Here is a 17450-nt window from a genome sequence, read left to right as displayed (position 1 = left end):
GACTAGGACCAAACTTCCGGCATCTAAACCAGAGAAGCCTTCTTTCTTTATTTGTTGGTTTTATCATTATTAGTTACTATACAATCCTAGGATTATGACATGCATCCTTATCATCCTAGTGTGTCTGTCTGTCTCTGGTTTTTCAGTGCTGAGATCTAACCCAAGACTTGGTGCATGTGAGGCCAGTACTCCACCACTGAGCTGCATCCTCAGCCCCCTAGTCTGTTTTGAATTAATATTGTATTACTCATGTTCAGTGTTAAGAACTTTACTAACATGATCTGTAAGTACAATTTCATTACCTTCTTCTTGCTTTGTTTTATTTTTTATTTTTGGGAAATGTCTTGTATAGCCCAGATTGGTGTTCAGCTTGAGGATAAACTTGAGCTTCTGACCTTCCTACCTCCACTTCCTGAGTATTTGAATTATAGGCGTATGCCACCACCAGGCTTGTATTAGCTGCTTCTGCATCATCCCTACTTTCAGTTGCTATTACCTTTAGATCATTCAGTAGACTTGGGTTTTTTCTGTTGTTCTTGTTTTGATGCTGGGGATATCGGCCCAGGCCTCTTGTATATAAGGCAGGTACTCTATTACTAAGTCACACTTGCAGCCCAGGTCAGTAGTCATTTTGAGAAAATTTTAAGCTATTCTGTTAACAGTGTATTTATCATCTCTCATGTGTTTTATTCTTTTTCACATATGTAGATAGCCTAGAACCATTTACCGTAATGGTTAGTCTTGATTGATCTAACAATACCTCCATTAGTAAAGTATACCTCTGGAGGTGTCGGTGTTTCCTGAGGTGTGGTGTTGTGGTTTTTGCTCTGACTGCTTTTGGTTTTTTAGCTATTGACTAATGTGACTAAGTAGAATCGTCTTTTGTGTTTGTTCAACTTAAAGTTCAGAATTTCTTGGAGTTGTGAGTTTATATTTTAGATTTGATGAAAATTTTAGCCATATTTTCTTCATAATTTTTTCTTACATTAGTCTTTCTTTCTCCTAAGATACCAATTCCAATTGTGCATATTTCAGACTAGTTTGATTTTATTTTATAATTCTGATGCTCTGTTCACATGTTTTTTTAAGTTTTTTTTTTATGCGAATGGGTGTTCTGCTTGCATGTATGTCTGTATACCACATACATTTAGTGCCCTCAGAGGCCAGAAGAAGGCATCAGACCGTTTGGAACCCGAGTTCAGATGGTAGTTAGGCTGGGAACTGAACCTGGATCCTTTACAAGAGCAACAAGTGCTGGTAACCACTGATCCATCTCTCCAGCTCCCTACACTTGTGTGTGTGTGTTTTTAAAGATTTATTTTTGTTTATGCCTGTGTTTCTGTGTGTATGCTGTATGTGTATGAGTGCTTGTGGAGACCAGAAAAGAGTGTCAGATCCCCTGAGATGGAGGTAGAGATAGCTCTAAGCCATATGGGTGCTGGAAACTAAACTTGGATCCGCTGGAAAAGCAGCAAGTGCTTTAACTGCTGAGTATCTCTCTTTTTTATGTTAGGCAAGTACTTTGCCATTACATTACACCTTCAGCCCATATTTATGTTCACTGATCTTTTTTTTCTATTTATTTATTTATTGTGTGTTGGTTTGCGTGTGTATGCCGGTTCACACGTGGAAGTCAGGACAACTTGCAGAGTTGATTCCTCCTTCCACTGTGTGTTCTGGGATTAAAGCCACATCAGTGTGGCTGGAAGCATCTTTACTGACTGAGCCATCTTGCCAGTCTCGCTGATTTTTGCTTAATGCTAAATTCTATCTGATGTTAAGCCTAGCTAGCATTTTTTTTTAAAGCTTTAGATAACTGTATTTTTCAATTCCTGAGTTTCTGTGTTGTTTCTTTTGAGTTTTCATTTGTCTTGTAAAACTCACTTTCTGTTCATCCATTTTGTCCATGTTTTTTCTAAATTAACAGATTTATATATAGTTATTTTTGTATATTCTAATATGAATTAGCACATGGGTAACTCCAGCACTTGAATCATTGTAATGATATTTTGTTTGCAATCTAACAAGTAAAGCTGGCCTGAAGATCAGAGTGCAGAGCTAAGCCACTAGTTAGCCATAGAGGCCAGGCAGTGGTGGCAAACACCTTTAAACCCAGCACTCAGGAGGCAGAGGTAGACAGGTCTCTGAGTTTCAAGGTCACCCTAGGCTACACTAGATTGATCCAGTCTCAAAGAGAAACAGAGCTCGCACAAAGGTGATTCCAGAACTTTGGATCACTGTGCCTTTAATCCTAGCACTAGGGAGATGGAGACAGGAGTGATATGGCTGGGTGGAGAGAGGAATATAAGGCGGAAGGAGCTCAAAGATGCAATCTGAGGTTTCATAGAGATAGCATTCAGTCTGAAGATTCATGGAGATGGGATCTCGCCCTTTTATTCTGAGCATTGGTAGAGGTAAGAACTTTCTAGTGGCTGGCTGCTTTGCTTCTCTGAGCCCTTAACTTTCACCCCCTTGGATCTGACTCTGAGTTTTTATTATTAAGGACAATTAGAATTTTGTGCTACATTCATCTGTCGAGCTGCTTCTAATCTTACTTGATGCAGTTATCTCAGCAGAAGGTGGAGTAAATAGGTAGTCTCCCCCGGGAGAGTTCATGTCTTTCACACTTTTCCTTTGGGAGCTGGGGAAGAGACAAATCAATTCTGCTGGGTTAGACCACGTGGCAATTTTAAATGTTCAGTTTACTTCTGGTTTCAAATAACTAAGTAGTAAGTGTAACTTCTCCTTCATTGGGTTTGTCTCTTCTGTACCCCAAACCAAAGAAACCTTCCTTTGCTTTTCAGCTAGCACCAGTTTCCGGTGAAACTTCACAAGGGCTTGTTTCTTTGATCTCATCTCAGGTGACCTGCACGGGGGCTGTGCTGCAGCTGTACCTAACTGTACTCAACAGTGCCGCATATGACATTGATAAACTTCACAAACATAACGAGGGAAAGAAGCCAAGCAACGACAAGCCTGGACTAAGATTCCACTTACATGAAATTTAAACAGAATTAATTCACCGTGTTAGAAATAGCACCATTATTCTTTGTAGGGAGGAAGGAGAGGTAGGATCAGGAAGGGGTGAGGAAGACTTCTCACAAGCTCTAATACTTCCTTACCCTGATGTGTTTGCTTTGCAAAGCTTTGTTGAATATATGCTTATGATTCGGTCCCTTTTTTGTGCATGTTACAATTGGGTAGGCAACTCTTGTATCAAAAACAAAACCCAAGCCGTAAACCAATCATGGTGAAGCACATCTATAATCCTAGCACTTGGGAGGCTGAGGCAGGAAGATTACTGTAAATTCTAGGCCAGCCTGGACTACAGAGTGACCCAGTTTCAAAAACAAAAACCCCAAAGTAAATATTGTTTGATACTTGGATTGGTAAGGGTAGAGATACTCACAAAATACCTGTATTTATCCTCTAAATTTTAAAATTTCATAAATACAGCTAGATAACTACAGTAAAAAAAAATCACCCATTATTTATGTCACCATAGGTTGTTAACTATCTCTATATAATATATATAAAATTAACTGAGGGTTTTAATTTTAGAAGCAGAATCATGATGTCAGTTAAAAGCAGTCAAAGACATTTTGTGGAGTATAGAAGTGGGGATCATGGGGGCTGGAGAGATGGCTCAGCGGTTAAGAGCATTGCCTGCTCTTCCAAAGGTCCTGAGTTCAATTCCCGGCAACCACATGGTGGCTCACAACCATCTGTAAAGAGGTCTGGCGCCCTCTTCTGACCTTCAGGCATACAGACAGAATATTGTATACATAATAAATAAATAAATAAATATTAAAAAAAAAAAAAAGAAGTGGGGATCATGTTCTATAGGTCATCCCAGGAGAAGGCAAGAGTTTGCAACGCAAACATGTGCCAGCTCCTCCCACATTTCCAATAGCTTGGTTGTTAAACTGTGTGCCGGGCTACAGCCTTGCTTTCTCTTGTGTTGAGAGTCAAGAGTTTACTTTTTTATTACTGTATTTTTATCAAATTTTCAGGTTAAACACTTTGAGATGAGGAAGGTTGATCTCTGTTCGAGTACTGAGGGGACTGAAGTGATTCTGGCTACCTCAAGTGATGAGAAGCACCCACCTGAGAATATCATCGATGGGTAAGAGGGGCTCTTCCTTCTGTCCTGCTTCCAGGCTACGGTTAGATCAGGGAGCCCCTCGAGTACTGGGCCTATTTTATAACAACTGGCACTGTTAAGAAGTTTAATAATCATTTAGTGAGCTAGATGACTTCATAGTGTCTATTTGTGGAGTCATTCTTTGAACTAATTCAATTGTGAGTATTTAAGGTTTTAACCTCAATAATTCTTAGACTGACCTCTTTGGGCAGACAGGTTCAATTAATTTTTCAGTTTATTATCTTTCAATGCTGGAAATTAGACCCAGGGCCCTCTCAGAGTAGACAAGTACTCTACCATCCCTCCCAGAGTAGACAGGTACTCTACCACCATCCCTCCCAGAGTAGACAGATACTCTACTGTTGTGAGGAGCTGCGGGCCGCTTCCCTGCCACCCCAGCTCCCGGCCGCCAGCTAGCTCTAGCTTATGCCCCGAAATAATTACACGGAAACTGTATTCTTTTAAACACTGTCTGGCCCATAAGTTCCAGTTTCTTATTGGCTAGCTCTTACATATTAATCTAACCCATTTCTAATAATCTGTGTAGCCCACGAGGTGGCTTACCAGAGAAGATCTTAACCTGCGTCTGTCTGGAGTGGGAGAATCATGGCGACTCCTGACTCAGCTTCTTTCTCCCAGCATCCTGTTCTGTTTTCTCCGCCTACCTAAGGGTTGGCCTATCAAATGGGCCTAGGCAGTTTCTTTATTAGTAAGAAATCACTCCCACATCACTCTACCACCATCCATCCCAGAGTAGACAAGTACTCTACCACCATCCCTCCCAGAGTAGACAAGTACTCTACCACCATCCCTCCCAGAGTAGACAGGTACTCTACCACCCCTCCCAGAGTAGACAAGTACTCTACCATCATGCTCTTCCCTCAGCTGTTTTTCTATTTATTTGTGCTTTGGGTTTTCTAAGACAGGGTCTTACTGTATAACCTAGATTTGTCCCAAACTCAAAATCCTCCTGTCTTAGCCCCCAAAGCCCAGGATTAGAGTTGTTCTACCATTCGTAGTTTGCAAATAGGTGTGTATGTGTGCTTTAAATTTTATTCATTTTTATTTGAGGCATACTGATGTTATGCTTATATGTATGCATATGTACAACGTGTGTGCAATGCTCAGTGACAGAAGAGGGTGTCGGATCCCCGGAACTGGAGTTAGAGATGTAAGTTAGTGTGAGCAGCTATGTTGGTGCCAACAACTAAACCCAGATCCTCAGCAAGAGCAGCCAGTGCTCTTAACTGCTGAGCTATATCTTAGTCCATAAATAGATATTAAGAGTGGTTTACCAAGACAGCAACTTCATTCTATGGAAGAATAAATTTTAATATCTGGCTTTGGTTTAATTCCAAATTTTCTTGGAAATAGAACTATATAAACATTGTTACTTCCTATATACAGTCTGTTTGCTTACTGGTCTAAACAGCATCTTTGCTGAGCTAAATGCCTCACTTCTTGCCTTTCCTGCTATAGTCAGACTTTCTTGGCCCTCCAGCCACAAATAACAACTTAGAGACTTAATATTAATTATGGAAGCTTGTCCTTAGCTTAGGCTTTTTCCCAACTAGCTCTTAAAACTTAAATTAATGTTTATATTAATCTACATTCTGCCTTGTGCATACCTTTCTGCATTCTCCTATTTCCTCTCTGTGTCTCTCTGGCCTCTGCCTTGGTTTTTCCTTCTAGTTTCTCTCTGTGTGCCCAGAAGTCTCACCTATTCTCTCCTGCCTAACTATTGACTGTTTAGCTCTTTATTAAACCAATCAGAAGCCGCCTTAGGCAGAGACGCATCTTTACAGTGTACACAAGTATTCCAAAGCATCCTGCATTGTGTGCTTCATTCCAGGTTCCATTTGGGTAGGACTGAAGCTTATTCTGGCAGAGATAAGTGGTATCCTCAGAACTGTAACACCAAGAAAAAATGACTAATAGAAAACACACCCCTTTTATTTATTTATTTTAAAATTTTACTTTATATGTGGGTGCTTTGCCTGCACGTATGTTTGTGCATTGGATGTGTGCAGTGTGCCTGGAGAGGCCAGAAGAGGATGTCAGATCCCCTTGACTAGACTCACAGATCACTGTGAGCCACTTTGTGGGTGCTGGGTCTTCTAGGAGAATAGCCAGTACTCTTAATTGTTGAGACATCTCTCTAGTCTGAGAATACCTCTTTTAAATAGTTCTGGCTTATTACTCTTCTAAATCCTCTCAGTGTGTATACTTAACCACAATTTGACTGGTGAAATTATATTATTTTAGAGCTGAAAGGATCTTTTAGATTATCTTTATTTCAGACTTATAGTAAGACAGGTATACACATTAAACACTGGTTTTAATTATTGAAGCAGATCCAGTTGTAAGATGGAACTTTTATAAGTCTCCATAATATATTGTACTTGGACAAGACAAGATCTTTCCTCAGGTTCAGTTGCTGCTCCTTTCTAGCACCTTTTCCCTCAGGTGAGGTTACTTCATGTCTTTGCTAGGCTCCAGTAGCATTTGGTTTAAGTCCCTATTATGGAATTATGTGATTTGATTTTTTTTTTTTTGGTAATTGTTTATCTGTAATGTTAGTGTCATCTCTCGCAGTGAATTCTTGGAAATTAACCTGTATTTAGCTTATCTTTGATGCTACTGAGTCTTGAATTGCATGTTGACTAGTTTGTTGATTTAGAACAACAAATATTTGTTAAGGTTTACTAATGTTGGAAAGCTTGAGAGTGTAGTTTATTTACATGCACACATATGCTATGGGATAATGCTCTTGTATATTGTAAAGAATTGTCACTCATATTGGTTTAATAAAACACTGATTGGCCAGTAGCCAGGCAGGAAGTATAGGCGGGGCAACTAGAGGAAAGCAGAAGAGTCAGTCACCAGCCAGACACAGGACACAAGATGAGAATGTGTTACAAGGATTGGGTGTCAATTGTTACAAGGAGAGGGTCCCTTGTTTGTCCCAGCCACCTGGCTAGCTTACACCTGAAATAACCACACAGAAACTGTGGTTTCCCATTGGCTAATTCTTATTTCTTAATTTAACCCATTTCTATTAATCTGTGTATCGCCACATGACTGTGGCTTACCCGCAAGATTCTAACCAGAGTCTGTCTCAGGCAGAAGATACATGGCATCTCTCACTCTGCCCTTCTTCCCAGCATTCAGTTCTGTCTTCTCCACCTACCTAAGTTCTGCCCTATCAGGTCCAAAGCAGTTTCTTTATTCATTAACCAATGAAAGCAACACATAAACAGAAGAACCTCCTATGCCATTGATGCCACACTGAGTATGGTACCAAGCCACATGGCTAAACATAGATAAGAATTATGGGTTAATTTAAGATGTAAGAGCTAGTTACTAATAAGCCTGAGCCAATAGACCAAACAGTTTATAATTAATATAAGCCTCTGTGTGTTTCTTTGGGACTGAATTACTATGGAACCAGGTGGGACACAAACTTCTGTCTACTCACATATATAAATGTATACACACACATATATGTGACTGCAAATTTGTATAGGGTTTTACAATTTGAGAAGTGCTAAACTTATAAAAACCATTTTCAACAGGACATTGTATACCTATAATCTTATAATACTGGGAGACTGAGGCCGGAGAACTGTCTGGAATTCAAGGCTAGCCTGGACCATATAGTGAGACCCTGTCTCAAAAAAAGAGCTGAAGAAATGTCTCAGAGGTTAAGAGTGCTTGCTGCTCTTGAAGAGGACTAGAGTTTTGTTCTTAGCATACAGGGCGATGGATCACAACCTCCTGTCACACACATATACACATAAAGTAAATAAACCTTTTTTTTTTAAAAGAAAGTATTTTCATCCTCATTTTAAAGATAAGCAAAAGGATTACCAAAGGTAAAACAATTTGGTAAAAAAACACACAGATAAACAAATGAGAGAATCAACTAACACACTTGTCTTCTAACTCCCAACTAAAGGTTCTATATGATAACTCAAACCTAAAGCTTGAATCAAAAACTTAATGCCTGCCTTTGCCTTTTTCTCACAGTTTTCCTTTGTTTTTTATTTCCTGTGAAAGACAAATAATAGTGATTCGGATGACTCTGACGTGGTATAGAAAAATTAGTGTACATGTATACACAGGACTGCAGAAATTTGTCTTAAGTTGTTCATTCAGAATAGAGGTATAGATGGAAGTTTCTGTCCTGCCTGGTTCTGCAGCCGTTCAGTTCCAAAGAAACACACATAGGCTTTATATTAATTATAAACTGTTCGGCCTTTTAGCTCAGATTTATTATTAACTAGCTCTTACAACTTAAATTAACCCATAAATTTTGTCTATCTTTAGCAACGTGGCTTGATACCTTTTCTCCATGAGACATTCTCATCTTGCTTTCTGTGCATCTGGCTGGTGACTCTGTCTCTCTGCCTTTCCTCTTTCTTCCCAGAATTCTCTTAGTCTGGTCGCCCCACTGATACTTCCTGCCTGGCTACTGGCCAGTCAGCGTTTTATTAAACCAATATGAGTGACAAATCTTTACAGTGTATGAATAGAGCTCTTTCCAGAAACACCCCTCACTTTAATTAGAGATGGATAATTTTTCTAAGACAAGATCAGTTTATCAGCCATTTATTCCCCCCTCCTTTAAAGTCTTTAAAAAATATGTGTATGAGTGTTTGCCTGCATGTATGCATGTGTATCATGTGCATGTCTAGTGCCATGGAGGCCAGAAGAAAGCATCAGTTCCCCTGAAATTTGAGTTATAGGGCAGTCATGAGCCAGGAATTGAACCTAGTTCTCTAAGGAATCAGCCATTTCTCCAGCCCCAGAGATTTTTAATCTTATGTAGTTCTAGAAAACACAAACATGCTTTATATAGTAGATACTAAAAATGATTTTCTGCTCAGATTGTTTTATCTAAATGGAAATAGCTACAGTTACTTGGAGAAAGTGATGCTGTAAATGTATCCCTACAGTGAGGATTATCCTATGCCCCTGGTGAATACTTTAACTTTCCTTAAAAGTTAGCTGTACTATTTTTTTGTTATTGTTTGTTTGTCCTGGTTTTTTTTTTGTTTTTGTTTTTGTTTTGTTTTGTTTTGTTTTGTTTTGAGATAGAGTCTCTTGTAATTAGACTGGCATTAGAACACACTGTGTAGCTAAAGATAACCCTGAGTTCCTGCTCTTTCTGCTTCTATTCCCCCAATCCTGGGATTACACTTGACTAGAAAGAAGGGTTAAAACTAATGTGCTTATTTCCTCTTGGCCCTGCCTTTGCCCTCTGTACTTAATATATCATTGAAAAAGGAGAAAAGAAACGCCACAGAAGAACAACAAAGCTGGATGTAAGATGTCTCAGCCTTTGGAGGGCTGAGACAGGGGTGCTTCAATGAAATTGGAGGCCAGTGTGGGCAATTTAGCAAGATACTGTCTCAAATTAAAAAGAAAAGCTAGGACTATAATGGTAGATCACTGGACACATGTAATCTGTGTTCAGTTCCAATACATATCCATCCACCCCACACGGTGAGAAAGAGATGGTCCTTTTTGCATAGTATAGTTGAATATTATAGTTGAATTATATTAATGGAATCATACATATTGTGGGTTGAGGGTTTTTTTTTTTTTTTTTTTTTTTTTTTTTTGAGGATGTCCCTAGCTGAAACAATTTATTGTGTATTCCAGGCTGGCCTCAAACCCATAGCAATCTTCCTGCTTCAGCTTTCCAGATGCTAAGAGTTACACATGTGCATCACTATGCCTGTCTCACATGAGATCTGTTGTTGATTTGTTTTGGGTTTTGTGACTTGTTTGTTTTTTTAATTTATGGGTATGGGTGTTTTGCCTGTACACTCTGTGCACCTGGTGCCCACAGAAGCCAGAAGAGGGTGTCAAATCCCCTAGCACTAGAGTTACAGATAGTTGTGAGCCACCATGTAAGTACTGGAAATCAAATTCAGGTCCTTTGCAAGAACAGCTAGTACTCTTAATCTCTGAGCCACCCTCTAGCCCCTTTGTGTTTTTATGACAAAGCTTAAGTGTGGAGTTGACTGACCTAGAACTCCTGGTGTGAATAAGATTGGCCTTGAACTTGCCAGGATTTTCTTATATTAGCACCTTGTTTAGCATGGGGACTGTTAAATCTCACTTAAGTGATTTTAAGGTTCCTATATCTGGTAGTACACACTACTATTTAACTTTTACTGTCAAACAATATTCAATTATGTTGATAGAGAACATAGTATTTATGCATTTTAAAGTAGATGGACACTATTTCTGCTTTTCTAATTTTACATAAAAACACCAGCTTAGGGCTAGTGAGAGGACTCTGTAAGTAAAGACACTTGCTACACAAGCCTGATGACAAGCCTGTTTACCAGAAAGAGTGCATCAGCAGTGTAGGGTCTGACAGATGCTGAAAAAGAGATGGAAACAGACATAACAAGCTGTCAACCCAGAATTCTTTCTCTTGCTAAACATACTTCCAAAGATAATTTATTTGTTACAGGTAAACCTGCATGACAGAAAGTATTAAAGGAATTTTGAAGAAGTATAATACCAGAAAAAACTATATGAAATGTACTAGAAATAAAAAAATATTTGGATAACTATATTTTTCTGAGTATTTTTGAGAGCTAGCTAATCACTTAGTGATTAAAAAAAACATTCTAAGCCAAGCTGTGGTGGCGCATGACTTTAGTCCCAGCACTCGGGAGGCAAAGGCAGGAGGATCTCTGTGAGTTCGAGGCCAACCTGGTCTACAAGAGCTAGTTCCAGGACAGGCTCCAAAGCTACAGAGAAACCCTGTCTCAAAAAACAAAAAACAAACAAACAAACAAACAAAAAAAACCCAGAGCTTCTGCCCTGACAACCTGGATAAACTGTGGGCATTGGTCAGTGAGCAGTCTGCTTCCAAAAACAAGACCAGAGCTGCCCCAATCACTGATGTACACATTGTTCTGTGGAAGAGAACATTCCCTTAGCAACCTGTCATCATGAAAGCCAAATGCTTGAGAAGAAGAGCTGAGGATATTAAGGGTTTTGGCAATTTCTGTGTCCTGATGGCTTGAAGCCACATAAGGAGATTAATTAAATGCTAACATTCTTTAAAACAGAAACCCCTGCATAGAGGTCAGTGAGATAGCTCAGCAGATAAAGGCATTTGCCACCAGGCATAGTAACTTGAGTTAAGTCCTTGAGACCCAGACGGTGAAGGAAAACTGGCTTCAGAAAGTGTGTGTATAAACACACACACACACACACACACACACACACACAAGAAACTATAATCAAAAATTTTAAATGTAAATAGGTTGAAAGTGAGTAAATAAAAAATTATCTTCCCCGCAAACTATATATTTGAAAAAGGCTTAGCTACTCTTCTGGCCAGCAAGCATACAGACAGACAGAACACTATATATATAATAAATAAATACATTTTAAAAAAAAAGGCTTAGCTACATTCATAATAAAGTAGAAATCAAGGCAGGATTTTTAGGAATAAAGGGGTATTTTATACTGTAAGAGGATCAATTACTTAGGAAGTTACAATTCTACATGAGTCCATATATGTATGGAAGATGAATGAACTCTGCAGTTGGATAGTTTAACATCCGTCTCTCAATAAAGCTACAACAACGTGAGTCAATAAAGATTCAGATGATCTCAACAATGCTCTCAGTTATCTTGATTAAGTGACTTGAAATACTGTCATCGCTGGGATCTGAAACAAGCGCACATTGAATTTCCCTGAAGTGTACTGAAAACAAGTCTTGTGGATCTCAGAAGACTGAAGTCACGGAGAGAATGCTCTCAGCTGGGAAAGCTAGCTCACCCCTGCAGTCTTAGTACCCAGAAGACCTCCAGGCTACATAGGGAGGCCCTGTCTGAAAAAGTGAAAAAAATAAAACCAATATAAAATTTCAACTTGGGAATCTAGAAAAAGAAACAAATTAGACCCAGAGAAAATGGAAGTAAATGTAACATGACCGTGGATGTCTCTCAGTTAGTAGATTGCTTACCTGCTCATGCGTGAAGCCGTGAGCATGATCTCCAGCTCTAATTTGTAATTCTAGTGCTTAGGAGGTGAGGCAGGAGACTCCTAAATTCAGGACCAGCAAAGCTACATAAAGAGACTGTTTCAACAAGCAAACAAATACAGAAAGCATAAATATTCGGTACTAAAAAGAAAGAAACCATATTCATACAAAGTCTGAAAATATAGCCATTACATTATAAATAACAAAATCAAGCTAATAAATTAAACTGTAAAAATGACATGAGGTTGGGCTGGAGTTAAGAGCACTGGCTGTTCTTGCAGAGGATCCTGGTTCAGTTGCCAACACCCATGTGACAACTCACAGGAGTTTGTAACTCCATTCCAGGCAATCCAATGCCCTCTTCTGGCCTCACTCGATACATGATGCACAGATATACAGGCAGGAAAACACCCATACAATAAAATAAAACTTAAAAATTAAATGATACAAGGTGAAGTAGAAAACTAGAACAAACTCCTACCCATTACAGAAACTATCAAACACTCAAGCAATACCAATGTTTTACAAACCCTTATAATAATAAAGCTGGAGAATAGCTCAGTGATAGAGTACTTGCCTACCATGTTTTGGGCTGCCTGAAATCAACCCTCAACAGATGGGAAGGGGAGATTTTCCATCAAGTATTATGCTAGCATTTTTCTATTATTAAAACCAGGCAGAGCATTGCAAGAAAGAATATTGAAGACCATTGTTCTTTCTGAAAGTAAATTGAGAATTTTTTAAAAATATTTATTTATTTATTTATTATACAATATTCTGTCTGTGTGTATGTCTGCAGGCCAAAAGAGGGCACCAGATCTCATTACAGATGGTTGTGAGCCACCATGTGGTTGCTGGGAATTGAACTCAGGACCTTTGGAAGAGCAGGCAATGCTCTTAACCACTGAGCCATCTCTCCAGCCCTAAATTGAAAATTTTTAATAAAAAGATTTTAAATTTAATTGGACATAGTAGTACATTCTTGTAATCCCCACACTGGAGAGGCTGAGGCAGGATCATCATGAGTTCCAGGCAGAAGCAGCCTGATCTTTGTAGGAAGACCCTGTCTCAACCAAACAAAAACAAACAAAAAATGATGAAAACCCAAAAAACTGAATTCAAAAAGTATAGTTTACCCTGGGAAAACAAGACTGATCCATTCATAATATCACATGAATACAAGGTGAAATTTAGAACATATTAGTAGAATGAGCACATGTCTATAACCCCAGCATTGGGGAGGTAAAGGCAAGATCAGAAGTTCAAGGCTCGTCTTGGTTGCATGAGTTTGGGGGTAGCCTGGGCTATATGTATGATCCCTGCCTCAAGATTTAAAAGAGCTGGGGTTGGAGAGACAGCTCTGTGGTGAAGAACACTACCTGTTCTTCCAAAGGTCCTGAATTCAATTCCCAACAACCACATGGTGACTCACAACCATCTGTAGTAAGATCTGGTGCCCTTTTCTGGCCTGCAGGCATACATGCAGACAGAGCACTGTATATAGAATTTTTTAAAAAGAAAGAAAAAAATCTTATATTAAGAAAGCATTTGACAAACTCCATTGTTCATCTTGGTATCTGCTCTCAACCCTAAGAGAAGAGAATCTCTCAGTCTAAGAAAGACATAGAAGACCTTTTTAGCTCAGTGGTAAAACTGAAAATACTTTCCCCCTAAGATTGGAAACGTTCTTGCTGGTTCTGTCTTCTGGAGATCTTAGTGAGTACAGTAAGATGGGAACAGACATAAAAGGGAGAGAGATGAGAAACACAGCAAAGTTGTCTGTTCTCACATTATGTGGCTGTCTTCATAAAATTTACAAAACAACAAAAAAACTGGCCATTGGGGGCTGGAGAGATGGCTCAGTGGTTAAGAGCATTGCCTGCTCTTCCAAAGGTCCTGAGTTCAATTCCCAGCAACCACATGGTGGCTCACAACCATCTGTAAAGAGGTCTGGTGCCCTCTTCTGGCCTTCAGGCACACACACAGACAGAATATTGTATACATAATAAACAAATAAATATTTAAAAAAAAAAAAAACTGGCCATGATGGCAAAAGCCTATATCCAAGCACTTGAGAAGCTGGGATAGGAAGATAAGACCAAGCTGGGCTTCATAGTTAAACCCTGTCTCAACCTCCTGACTCGAAAGATAAAAGGGAGGGGGAGAGATTAGTAGAACTAGTAAGTAAACGCAGTGGATGCAAAAAAATCAAGGGGTTATTAAAATAAATTGTATTGCTGTATATTAATTGGAAGTAACGATTTGTGAATTTCACTTAGCAGTTGGAGATGTGGCTTAGTTGGTAGAGTGCTTGCCTGCATGCATGAAGCATGGGTTTAGTTCCCGAATGGTATAAAACTGAGTGTGGTGGTGCACACATGTAGGCCCAGCACTTGGGAAGTGGAGAGCTGTGAAGCCGGAGGATGAACAGTTCAAGGTCATCCTCAGATGTGTAGCAAGTTTCAGGCCATCCTGAGCAACCTAGGGAAGCCTTGCTTCAAAAAAAACTGTACAGACGCCTGACAGTGGTGGCGCACACCTTTATCCCAGCACTCAGGAGCAGAGGCAGACAGATACCTGTGAGTTCAAGGCCAGCCTGGTCTACAGAGTGAATTCCAAGGCAGCTAGGGCTACACAGAGCAACTCCATCTTGGGCGGGGGTGGGGGGGTGGGGGGTGGAGGGAGGCAGGGACAGAACAGGCTAAGGATGTAGCTCAGCAGTACAGCCCTTGCCTAGCACATGCAAGGTCTCCAGTTCACGCCCCAGCACTGAAAAAGAAACTGCAAAGGAATGAATAAAGTAATGTTCATTGCGTAAACCATTGCGTGATCTATGATAGAAATCAAAGCAGTTGTTGACTAAGGGAGTGTAGAAATTGTCTGGAAGAAAGAGGGAATTTCTGAAGTCATGGGAATGTTCTCTATCCTCACTGGGGGTATTGGTTACCTTAGGGAATTAGTTACATGAGAATATACATTTATCAAAACTCATTACACTTAAATTTTATTGTATTTAACTTTTACTCCCAAAAAAGAAAGAAAAGGCTTAAATTGTTAAAATAGAAATGAATATTCCTTTAGCCAATGTCGTACCACTTGTTCTTCCTGGCCGCCTGGCTAGCTTAGCCCCGAAATAACCACACAGAAACTGTATTAATTAAATCACTGCTTGGCCCATTAGCTCTAGTTTCTTATTAGATAATTCTTACATCTTAATTTAACCCATTTCTATTAATCTGTTTATTGCCACTGCCAGGTAAAATTCAGCATGTCTGACTCTGACAGCTTCATGGTGTCTCTCCGACTCTGCCTTCTTCCTCCCAGCATTCCATTTAATTTTCCTCAACTACCTAAATTCTGCCCTATGAAGGGCCCAAAGCAGTTTTTTTATTAACCAATGAAAGCAACACAAAGACAGACATTCTACACCAACACCTGCAATAGACTATTTCACATATCATATTGACTATACAAATGTCTTTAACATATATATATGTTATATATATACTTATATATATATGCTTATATATATAAAGTGTGTGTAAATGAGACCTGAATTGAACTTCATGGCTTTTTTTCCCCAGCAAACATAGTGAATATACTATGGGTATATTAATAACTATTATAGTAGTTATTAAGAACATAAAAATAAAGAAAGGTTGGGTCTGGAGAGATGCCTTAGAGGTTAAGAGCATTGGTTGTTCTTCTAGAGGTCCTGAGTTCAATTCCCAGCAACCACAACTATCTATAATGAGATCTGATGCCCTCTTTTGGTGTACAGGCATACATGCCGACATAACACTGTATACTTAATAAATAAGTAAATCTTTAAAAAATAAGAGCCTGTTAAAAATACCGAAAGGCAAGTGCCTGGGTCCACAGGAGTCATAAAAGCACAAGAGATACGTGTCTAGGGTGGGAACGGATGCTGTGAGACAAGTGAAAAGCACAGAGGACATGATTCTCATCAGCTGGTGTTGGAGAAGGGACCATAAACTTTTGCAAGAGGAAGAAGGACTTTGGGATCAAGAGAACTCATTAGGTTCGGTATAGAAGCATGTGTCTGCATGATGTGTTGGAGAGTGGTAGCAGCTGGCTGTGGCAGCAGTGATGGGGTGACGTAGTGATGGGAGGCAATATACTTTAACGATGGAACTGAAGAGGCTGGCTATAAAGTCAGTAGGGGAACGCTGCAGCCTTTTAGATGAGAGTGACATCAGTTCAGTTTCAGCATAAGAAGAGAATATCTGTCAATTAAAGTACTAAATTGGGGAGATTATAGGCAGAACTAAGTTAGAAAAGGATTCTAAAATAAGACAGTAACCGTTTTTAATATTTATTCATTAGAACATTATGATTACATTTTTATATCTGTTTATTTCTTTTATTCCTTTAAAATTACCATTAGGAATCCAGAAACCTTTTGGACCACCACGGGTATGTTTCCCCAGGAGTTCATTATTTGTTTTCACAAACACGTAAAGATTGAAAAACTCGTGATCCAAAGTTACTTAGGTAAGCAAATCACACTTAATTTTTTATTATTCTTTTAATTTTTCTATAGGCAGAAGACAGATGTCAACTTTTGGCAAAAGACTAGTCTTTCTTTACAGCATGGGACTGAGTTTCATTGCTGAAACGGGAGGTGGGAAGTATGGGTGGGTTGGCTACCTTCAGCACAATTAGCCGCTGTTCAATTGAGACCCTTCCGAAGCACATCATAATCGCCATGCAGTTTACTAGGTGAAAGTCTTTGGCAGAAGATTCTGTTAGGAATGCTAGAAGTTGGCTTGCCAAGATACTAGGTTCTATGACATCTTCATCCTAGGTTCATTTAGCCTGTAGTTCTCAGATTCTTTCTGTAAATCTGATAACCCCAATTATACCCATTGGATAGTTTTGATTCGTCTATTGCTGATGATATTTTCTGAGGAGTAAGAGTAGAATCTCCCCTTGGAACATCAAGTCCTATCTGTAATACAGTGAGTGTATCAGACAGAATCATGGCAAGAAACAGACTAGATCCCAGATGTTTCCAATGAAGAGACTTTATTAATAGATCTACTTATGAAATCCTGGCCTGGGCTGCAGGAATGAATAAAGGATAATGGCCCTCAGAAACTAGCTGCAGCAGGGAGCCACTGCTGTCCTGGGACAAGGAAAGGGAAGTGTTACTAAAGCCCAGGGAGATTTGGGGATTGTACTAGCAGTGGGTCTGGCTAGCAGGAGCTTTTTTAGTCTTGAAAGGACAGGACCACTATCAAAGACATGGCATGAATCAGGAC

At 39.4% G+C, this 17450-nt stretch overlaps 1 protein-coding gene across 6 annotated transcripts in view; it reads left to right on the top strand.

The window, feature by feature from the left end:
* The window catches only part of Ift25 (intraflagellar transport 25), a 28667-nt gene that overhangs the window by 6171 nt on the left and 5046 nt on the right, over window positions 1–17450 (top strand). For 5 of the 6 annotated variants that reach the window (XM_050136185.1, XM_050136184.1, XM_050136182.1 and 2 more), the window contains 2 exons: window positions 4014–4126; window positions 16574–16680. In XM_050136185.1, coding sequence (XP_049992142.1) covers window positions 4029–4126; window positions 16574–16680 — 205 coding nt within the window. In that variant the 5' untranslated portion in view covers window positions 4014–4028. Of the gene's footprint in view, window positions 1–2273; window positions 2415–4013; window positions 4127–16573; window positions 16681–17450 lie in introns of those variants that run through there. The other variant, XM_050136186.1, reaches the window with a different exon arrangement.

This window comes from Alexandromys fortis, unplaced genomic scaffold (assembly GCF_014885135.2).
Source record: "Alexandromys fortis isolate MF-2015 unplaced genomic scaffold, M_Fortis_MF-2015_v1.1 scaffold_13, whole genome shotgun sequence".
Lineage (NCBI taxonomy): Eukaryota > Metazoa > Chordata > Mammalia > Rodentia > Cricetidae > Alexandromys > Alexandromys fortis.
This window is presented reverse-complemented; position numbering and strand designations above follow the sequence as displayed.